Source organism: Zeus faber (genome assembly GCF_960531495.2).
Source record: "Zeus faber genome assembly, chromosome: 1".
Classification (NCBI taxonomy): Eukaryota; Metazoa; Chordata; class Actinopteri; order Zeiformes; family Zeidae; genus Zeus; species Zeus faber.
The window spans coordinates 45,710,657-45,720,989 of NC_137193.1; the positions used below are offsets into that span (position 1 = coordinate 45,710,657).

At 41.2% G+C, this 10,333-nt stretch overlaps 1 protein-coding gene across 1 annotated transcript in view; it reads left to right on the plus strand.

The window, feature by feature from the left end:
- Positions 1 to 8,774, plus strand: part of ap3d1 (adaptor related protein complex 3 subunit delta 1) — a 34,310-nt gene extending 25,536 nt beyond the window's left edge. The window contains exons 28-34 of the mRNA XM_080001704.1: positions 1,109 to 1,156; positions 2,214 to 2,403; positions 2,722 to 2,810; positions 3,145 to 3,230; positions 3,763 to 3,884; positions 5,731 to 5,810; positions 6,154 to 8,774. Of these exons, the coding sequence (XP_079857830.1) occupies positions 1,109 to 1,156; positions 2,214 to 2,403; positions 2,722 to 2,810; positions 3,145 to 3,230; positions 3,763 to 3,884; positions 5,731 to 5,810; positions 6,154 to 6,249 (711 nt within the window). The 3' untranslated portion in view covers positions 6,250 to 8,774. The remainder of the gene's footprint in view (positions 1 to 1,108; positions 1,157 to 2,213; positions 2,404 to 2,721; positions 2,811 to 3,144; positions 3,231 to 3,762; positions 3,885 to 5,730; positions 5,811 to 6,153) is intronic.
- Positions 8,775 to 10,333: the final 1,559 nt, after the last annotated feature.

The following is a 10,333-nucleotide window of genomic DNA, read 5'->3' on the forward strand; positions in this document are numbered from 1 at the left end:
CTCGTTTTATTGTGGAGGTGGGGGGGGGGTAATAAAAATAGGAAGACGTGTGTATATGTCTAACATTAGGCTATTATAAGCTGGTGAAGGCAATGGTACACTAGCAGTCTGTCTGGTCGACCCAGCCAAGTCGCAGTCACAATCGCTGTTGTTTTGTTGGGACGGTCCACCACATAACCGGTGGAGCCGGTGAAAACCCACATCCGGTGGACTTTTCCCGTGAGCCTCGCGTTGTTCAGGCACCGCCATCTTCACAAAGCTTCGGGGAGGGACTATGGGTGAGAGTGACCGTATGTGCAACTCTCCTATCATGTGGGCGTGATCTGATCCTGCCACGTATTAGTCATACACGGCAGCAGATATTCCCAATGAGACCAAATCATAAGTAAATTTGATTTCTCCGATTTGGAAAAATGAACTTAAAATGATCGAATGTCGATTGTAGTCGGACAAAACACAATAACCGTAGCGGATAGTCGTTTCATCTCCTCAATCGGCCCACCCTTATTAAAAGCAATAAGAAGTACAATGTTGTAGGGAAATTGCGAAAGTGGTCTTTTTTGTGATGAAAGAAAGAGAAAGTATCATGGGCCAAAACTCACTCCTCAATAGTATTTGAATTGCTGTGATGGTACCATGAGAAAAAGCTATGTTGGTTTTTCTTTTCCTTCTCTGACTGACCACCTCCACTGATACATGCACCAAAATAGTCTTTCTATCTGGGTCAGACATGTAGTATTTAAGTGTTGACAGCGGTTAAACTGACCCCAGGTGGGTGTCTTTGGGATGCTTGGGCTCTACTGAAGGGCAATGATGTATCTTTAGGATGAAGGCAATCTGTGGGTGATCTGTGCTTTGGAGAAAGCAGGTCACTGATCTCAGAGCCATCTGACGACCGGTTGCTACACGCACACAGTATTACATCCTTGATATCAAGTTTGATCTCTGCATCGTTACTCATCCTTTAAAGCAAAGACCGCCGCTGAAATGAATACACGGCCACGGTTATTGATGTGCACCAGGTCGCTGGAGCTTGGTCGACTCCGGTTGCCTAGTAAGCGTCCTGAGTGACAGACTTGATCTGACACTTTTAATTCTGTCTTTTCAGCCCATGTCCAATTACTGCCTCCTGGCTGAGAACTCCTACATCAAGATGGTGAGTGGAAACGAGCTGGGCGGGCGGGGGTTGGAGTAGTTGTTATGAACAACCACACAAAGCATTTCTGATGTGGCAGCTTTAATCTGTTTTGGGAGTCTCATGAATAAAGTGTGAATCCAAGGCTGCAGCAGTGACTGAATAAAGGTTGTATGTTGACCTCTCCATCCATCTCTCTATCCCTCCTCCTTCCAAGATGATGGAAGATGCTGACCAGGTACTGGCTGAGGTTCTGTTAGTCACAGGATTCTAATTGATGTACCGCAGACTGTTTTCTGGTGTGCTGCCGTGTCCTTTTTCTTCTTCCTTCCTCACAGAGGCATACCAAGTGTCGGAGGAACTGTCAGTGCATTTTGTCTGCAGCTGTAACTGTCTTTCTATTTCTCAGAGTGAAATTCTCTTGTGTGCCGTCAGTGGGCCTAATTCTGCTAATGCAACCTGTTCTCGGTCAGATTTGGTTGTATGTTGAGGCAACCAACGTTTCCACAAACGTAGCTGCATTGATCTTTTATTTTTTCCGCTTATTGAATTTATTCGGTGCGATCAAAATATACATATGTTTAGAAATGGGCAGGCAACATTATGCTAATGTATGTAGATTGCCATTATTCTTTACCCCAAATAAGATAAATTACAGTATTGCCAAACCTCTTGGACAACAAAATGTTTCAGTAGATTTGTATACCTAATTGTCTGATTGCTGTTTTTTTTTTTTTAATGCAAATTCACATGAGTTCAGGACCAATTTGGCATTCATGCACTTGACCAGGGGTATTTTTTTGAATCCTGCATTGGCATTTGTGGGATAATAATCTCAAAAACACAAGTAATATTGAATTAAAGCAATGTTTTGGAATGAGGTCCCAAAATCCATACTTGTTTAATGAAAACTGTAAACCAGGAAAAGAATGGTGGGGCTAATGCTGTGTGTTTGCTGTGTCTTTTTGCATGCTCGCTGTTGAAACTTTTCTTCACCTCAAAGTTATTGAACTCCAGTAGACAACATATATGATGAACGTAAACATGCCCGCTGATCCAGTGTTGACCTTCCACGTAGGTCTGTGACATTCAGGGAAACCTCCAGGACGGGAGTCAGGTGGTGGTGTCTGTCATATTTGAAAACAAGTGCGACAGCTTCCTCAAATCCATGGAGTTCAACGTCCTGGACTCGCTGAACTCCAAGCTGCAGAGGCCGGAGGGTTCGAGCGCTCACGACGGCCTCACCGTCCCCTTCCAGCTTCCGCCCGGTCAGTTATTGACGCACGCACGCACAACTTTCTATCAGGAACAGCAGTCACAATACTGATAAAAGTCCAAAATCATTACAGTGTCAGAAGAAAACAAAGCTGTGTCTACATTTCAAATGTTGTTGCGCAATTTAGACATTGAGATAGAATTAAGTAACTTACATCATACATAAAGTATCAAAAATGTTATTTTAATTCAAGTAGATTATTATTATTATTATATATATATTTTTTTTGGACTATAAAGTGACATTTATAGGAAGTCAATTGTGTCCAAAAAGCCAAGTAATGATCTTGTGCTTTTCTCTGGTGGTCCAGGGGTGTCAAATGAAGCACGTTTCGTCTTCAGCGTACAGAGCATCGTCATGCCTCAGAAACTCAAGGGAACCCTCACCTTTATCGTTAAGGTTGGTACAGACATGCACCTCCATTTGAATAAAATGTTTACATTACATTTTTGAAGTACAAATGTACATACAATAAAATACAACAAAATAGACATGAAGTACCTGTATCAGCCTTTATGGCTGGCAGTGTGGGTGTGGAGGGGGTGTTTAAGACTGACAACATACACTCTTAAAACTTTCTTTAAAGCTCAAAGTATATAGGTTAGGTAATGAATCTTATTTCCCTCATGTTTGACTCTCCACGTTGGAGACAGTTTCCCCCACTGGGCATCGTTAAATCATTCTTCTAGTTGCAGTTTTAAGTGACATGTTTTCTTTTGTGTTTTTTCCACAGAACGAGGACTCCTCCACTCATGAAAAACTGGATTTCAAACTGCACTTTACCTGTACTTCCTACCTGATCACCACTCCTTGTTATAGGTCAGTAAAGAGGATCAAAGTGGTATGTATTTTCGAAACAATTACCCCAAAAAATATATTTTTCAAACCACAATCTTTGTGTGCCCATGTAGGCCACATTTTGATTCCAACCAGAAGACATTTCTTAAAAATCAGCCAGTGGAGCATTTCGCTGGAATAATAAAAAATATATATTTTCCTCTGACCTTTTAAAGCACATGACTTGAGAGGAGTGGTTCAGATCATAAGATTACATAAGATGAAACGTTGAAGATTCCCAATGGGGCAATTGGGTCAATGCAACTGCAAAGTCAATGATAGGAGTCAAAGAAGAATTTAAGATAAATCCCAAAAAAAACATTTGAAAAGATAGTTTTCATGATCAAACAACAAATCAAAAACAGTAGAGATGAGATTGCAGCGTCTTTTGTACAACTCGCGACAATTTAGGACTAGATTGTCGCAGTGAAGAGATTGTGTGCTCTGCTGTGAGCGCCTCATTGCGAATAGAAAGGGAACTGACTGCTTAATATTTTTATTGCCGTTGGTCCAGTGATGCGTTTGCGAAACTGCTGGAGTCCGGCGACCTGAAAGGCAGCTCTGTCAAACTGGAAGGAATCAACATGCCCTTCCACCATCTACTGGCCCGGATCTGCTTCCACCACCACTTCTCAGGTATAGGATCGATTACTTTTGTTTCAAGTTGTCATCCATGACATTATTGTTAGTATTATTATTTGTATCCCATATTAAATACTTTATATACACTACCGGTGAAATCTTTCAGAACGCCTCCATTTTTCCAGTTTGGATAAAAATTTACACAGTTTAATGTCTCATTGCACTCCGAGATTAAAGCATAGAACAAATAACCAATTGGAGCTAAAAAAAGGAATCATGGAATTGTATTGTTTCGTTTAACAAAATGTAATCAAATTTTTGGACTCTAAGGAACCACCTTTTGCAGCTAGAGCAGCCTGGGAAAGTTCTTCCCAACACTGTTGCAGAAGTTCCCACCAATGTGTTGCACTTGAAGGTTGCTTTGTTTCAACCTCCTGTCCAGTTCATTCCAAACCAGCTCGATGGGGTTTAAGTCTGGAGGCTGTGCTGGACATCCCATGATTTGAAGCCAGTGTCTTTTCTACTTGGGTAGTTGTGACATTGCCTGGAGGAATGTTTTGGGTCATCATCTTGCTGAAGGATGAATCTCTGACCAACTAGGTGTAGACCAGTGCAGGTCGCTGACTCTGGATAAAGCAAAAGAGCCCCAGACGATCACACTTCCTCCTCCATGTTTGACAGTTGGTGTCTCACACACTGAGGAACCATCCTTACGCCGACTTGACAATGTACAAAAACTTCAGACGGAGACTTGCTGACTGGGACCGGTGTTTAGCTGTGCTTGAAGTTGTTGTCCTGTGAGCTGTCTATCACACACGTTGACTCTCAGAAACTTGTCTTCTGACTCTCTTGTGGCTTTGGGTCTGCCAGACCCCTTCCTGTCAGAGTTTCCTCCAGTTTCCAAACGCATTCTGATGATGGAGGAAACTATTCACTGACACCTTGGCTTTCTTCGCAATTTCTCTAAAGGAAAGACTGACACTTTTAAGGGTTATACTGGTCTGTCTTCCTTTGTTTATTGCCCTTTCCTCCCCATTATTATAGCAATATACTACTTCCTGCAGTGCAGTATTGTCCAAATAATGCTTCAGAGGATATAATAACAGCCCGTTCCAACGCTGCTTTTATACAGAGGGAGGGTTTGTAAGTGATCAACATCGGTCACGACACCTGTTGGAATTGTTTGCATTCACTTCCAAGGCCTAATTTACTTCCATTGCTGCAGAACAGATGTAAGTTGTTCACCTGTTACTTGTTCCCTGAAAGTCTTTTTTTTTTTTTTTTTTTTTTTTTTTTTTGGGAAACACTTTTTTGTTATTTTTCAGTCTTTGGTAACCTAAACTTTTTTTTTTTTTTTTTTCTTTACCTCTGGCAATTTAACGCTTTGTACCTTAGTACTATTTCAGGATATTCACTGGACTTCAACTGAACTGCTTCATTTTCAAATTAATTTGAAAAATGGGGGTGTTCTAAAACTTTTGTCCAGTAGTTTACAGCTATTCAATGGATTTGCATTTTGTATGTTGTCCTCTATATATGCTGTTTCTATTTTTGGTGGCGTGGTCTGCCTTTCCCGGCAATAATGCAAAGATCCGGCACATGCAAGAAGTGAAAGGCAGCTGCAGTGGCAATAAAATAATGTCACCACTTTAGAGCAAGGAAGGGGGATTTTGAAAAACAACATTGCAGTTTCACAGACAGAAAAACTTGTGGATTACCACTTTAATGAAAGGCAATCATTTTTGGGAAAGTTTGGTTTTTCAGAACAAGACAATATAATATGAGTTACATACATCTTTCATATTATACCTGGCAAGTCAATCAGTCATTATTTGTATACTTGTCCAGCACAGCCACTCCTTCATGAAGCTCATGCTTGTGTTGTGTTTGTGTCCGTTAGTTGTGGAGAGGGTCGAGTCCTGTGCCTCCATGTACAGCAGGTCCATCCAGGGTCACCATGTGTGTCTGCTGGTGAAAACTGTGAGTAAACCCACTCACCCGCTCTTGTTTACCGGCTCAATAGCAAACGTGTTGATGGAGGCGATTGTGGAAAACAAGAAGTCCTTCAAAAAGAACATTTCACCTCTGATCGATGCTTTGTCACAATGCTTTTGTTGTTGCCTTGAACAATTGTCCCCCTCTCCTCTCTCTCCATCTCTTCCCCTCTCTTTGTATGTCTTATCGCTCCCTCTCTCCCTCCCTCCCGCGCTCTCTCTCTCTCTCTCTCTCTCTCGCTCTCTCCCTCCTCATTTCTCTCTCTCTCTCTCTCTCCATCCCAATCTCCTTTCCTCCACCCCAACCCCCCACCCTCTCCCTCCCTCAGGCGGATCAGACAGTGTCCATCGATGCTAAGTGTGACGAGCCGTCGCTGCTGGGGAATGTTCTGGATGAGATCAAGCAGACGTTTTCTCAGTGCTGATTGTGTCTGACAGCCCCCGATCGGTCTCGCTCTATTTATTAGTCCTGATATTCACAACATTGCCCTCCCTTGTCTACCTTCCACTATCCCTACTCCAAAATCACACTCTTAATGTGCTCTGAGCTCCGTGCTCCATGTTGTTTTACAGACTCGCCGTGTACATGTTCAATTTTCTGTGTGCACGTTTTTGTGTCTTACTGGTTTGTTAGAGTTTTTTGTATGTTTTCTCCCCTCTCTCTCTCTTTCTCTCTGCTCTTTTTCTTTCACCCATTCCCAGCCCACAACACCCCCCCCCCACTCAATCCAACCTTAAACTCTATACTGAGCTGATGTCTCTGAATGCTGGTGTTCTCTGTTCTTCCCTATCGACATCATAATCTGTGACAGTCATGTCATGGGTTCTGACAACTGGACTTTTTTTCTTGCTGATGGCTGAATTGTGTTTTTACTGTTTTAAATTTGTTTTTTGTTTTTTTTCGTGTTTTTTATTTTATTACATTTTTTTTTCTGTTTTTGCTTGTTTGTTGACTTTTTTCCAACGCCTCTCTTTGCCTTTTCCCTCTCCCTTTCTATCATATTCTTTAATAAATATGTTTGTGCGCTGCTCTCCTAGACAGTTTTGGCAACCATGCTACTGAGAACGACTCTTCCACATACTGGTCCCTAGCTGGAAAACTTAATTAAGGAGCTAATCTGCTGCCATTGACTGGTTAGAGAAGGCCTGACCACTGGGCAAACGACACTGGTACAAGCTCAGACTTGACACCATATTAAGCTTGAAATGGTAACAGTACTGTTGCCTGTTGTATGCAATTGGATCACAATGGACACGGCCCAGAATAGACGTTCTGGTGTTGATCTCGCAGAATCTCGTGTGGGAGGCTACTAGTATTACTACAGGCAATGTGTAGATCAGCAGTGGTACTTTGTGCCCTCGCCCCTTGCAGCCTGCCTTGATTCTCCTCGCATCACTTTAATCCCCCTAAATATTAAAGAAAGGTTGATTGGCACTTGTATATCAATCACAATTATATAAAATGCATTGGAGAAATTTCTGATGTGTACAGTATATTGGTACATCTCACCCAACCGAAAGTTTATTGTCCTGCCAATGCCATCAGTCTCTGCCCCTCACAGTCCATAGAGTAGTGTCGTTTTAGAGCATGTGTCACGATTAATGCTGTTGCTATCCTGAAGGATTATTATCGCTGCGCTGCTACCGTTTTGTAGGCTTGTCATTGTGGACCCGTCACCACAAAATGAAGGGACATCATCCTTTAAATCTAAATTAAAATAGAAGGACCAGCACATGTAATTTAATTCTTCTGCTTTGCTTTCTCCAGACCAACTCTGAGTCAAACACAAGCACTAACAACAGGCGGGTGACACAGTGATTAACAGACAATTGATTGTTGTCATCAGTCAGTTTTTGTGCTTTAATAGTCAAACGGAGTCGTTGAAGGTGTTCTCCTGTTATCATAAGGATGGTTGACTTGATTTTTGTTTGTGTGTTTGTTTCTGTCTCTTCCTCAAGTCACTGCCTTATTCAGCATGACTTCAGTTAGTGGTAGCGAGATTGAACCTCACTTGGTAGCATCTGTGTTTGTACACCCTGGTTCAGTCGTTTTCACCTCTGTCTGTGACTTCAGATGGTGAAGATAGCGATTAAGATGAGAATGTCCGCAGTCTCAAGTTCAGGTCTGCCATTCTATGAGCCTCCTCTGTCCTGTCATTGAGATTTGCTGTCATTCAGCAATGTCAGTAGAAAGAAAAATGTCCCCTTTTCCGAAAAATGTGTTGACGGACATCCATAACAGAAAGAATCGTAACCATACATTGTACTAATAACATTTCCTGTGCATAATGTTTAATTAAAATTTGTATCTTGCATGATTAGGAATGTGTACATTTATTTTTTAATTTCCTCTTCCCCTTTTCTCCGCGGCCTAAGCACATGCTCCCACAGTCAAAAGCTTCTTTATCATTCCATTTTGTCCCTTTACAGTTTTTTTTTTTTTTTTTTTTTTTTTTTTGTCATGAAGTTGATTTCACCATTCTACACTTTTGATGGTATTGTATTTTTTATCTATTATAAGTTCAGACAATTTTATATGAAAAAAATATATATCTTTGAATGTTTTAAATTATTTGCCATCGGGAAGGAGTTAGTCAGGACACATGGGAGGATGGAAACAGGTCACGTGATGCGCAGTGTTCTGAGAAGCAACTCACTTTGTCTTAATTCTCTATTGGTTCAATTGTAGTGATTAATCTTTCCAGGTTTGACTTGTGACATTGAATTATAGTATGGTTTGTTTTTTGAAGGTTCTGATTTATTCCTTCATTCTCAATTATCCAGCTGTAAGGTGTAATATAATGTTTTAAGGCGGCGTGCGTGAGTAAGACAACACGAGTTGAGAAGCATACCCAATATAAAATAAAAAGCTGTAAGAAGCTACTGTAGTCTTCATGTTACAGTGAAACAATAAACGACCACATATGAATAAAGATGAAATGTGACATGCCTTTTTGTGTGCTTCAAATTCTTGTGGGTGTGGTGGTGGTGTGATGTATGTGGCAAACACCACATACGTTTGTGATATAATGAGTACCCTTTTAATTATATACAATACAGAAGAGGGAGAGGTCCACATTAAAAAAAGTTGCCATGTGGAAAAAATGTATTTGAGATCCAAGCTTAATCACAGAATTCTTGAAAATAAAGGATAGGTTTGCTATTTTTGAACCCAAAATTATTATAAGGCCTGGGTTGAAAAGTAGGGAACGATCCTTTAAACTCAGAACTAAAGTAAAGACATCTGAGAATAAAGTCCGAATTCTGGGATTAAACTCAAAGCTCCAGTAAATCTAAAGAGAGAGAGGCAGAGATCCATGTGGACATTTTCTTGTAAACCTTTTCCAATAACCTCAACATACCAATTAATACCAAATTCAGGTCAGGCAGTTGAAAGAAAGTTATGGCAGGTATTTATCTCCGAACTCTTATTTCCCAGGTTGGCTTGCGCTCACAGAGACTCGCCCGGACACCTCCAGCAGCAGTTGAGCCGGATAGTTGAGTGAAGTTACGGGGATGGAGGAAAGAAAGAAAGAGATCCGCCAAAGTTAAAAAAAACAAATGTGTGTACACACACACACACACACACACACACACACACACACACACACACACACACAGACACACACAAATATATGGGTGTTAGATTTTAGTTGACGTCACTACATTAAACGGGGGATATTAGCGATGAAAGGTTCGATTTGTTTCAGATTCGGCCCCCGATGAGTGACTAAGTAAAAAAAAAAAAAAGAGTCGTTCGACTCTTTGTCCATTTGATCCATTGGATCCAGTGGGTATGTTGCACGGGTGAGCGCCCGAACTCGGTCACAAAATGACCGCGTTCGGGCGGAAGACTCCAAAGTGCGGATCTCACTAAAAGAATAGCCTCAGTTTCCCCAAATTATTTTTGTAGTTCTCACAAAAGGTGAATGACTTCCTACGCTGTTGCAGAGTATTTTTTTTTTTAGAGAGAAACGTATATTTAAATAATGACATTATTAACGCCAACGTGGGGTGTCACCATATTCACAATCAATGAATCTATTCTTTCTATGAATGAACTATATTTCCTAAGTTGTTCATACTTTGCAAACATGATATAAAGATGGTTTTAGACTTTTAGACTGGAATAGACGCAGAACTTTTATTGTCACGTTCATTATACAAGTACAGTGACGTGACAAACTTAGGTGCGGGCTCCACGGCCTGGCGGTTATAAACAAAAACAATATAAAAACAGGAATACAGTATAAAAATAAGTCAAAAAAAAAAAAAAAGTACATCTCTCGCTGAGCAAAATACTTGCAGCTGAACTGGAGACGCTGTCGGGGATTTTCTAACCTTTCCGCATTTCGGATTCAAGTGTGTAGCGAACTTGAGTCATTGAATAGGTTCGCAACAAACGGCTCGTTCGCCAGTCTCGCACCACTAGTTGAAAGCCAGCACAGCCGCGAAGGGGGCGGGCGGGCTAGCGTTAGCAGGCTAGCATCTGTAGCGGACGCTGGTGAG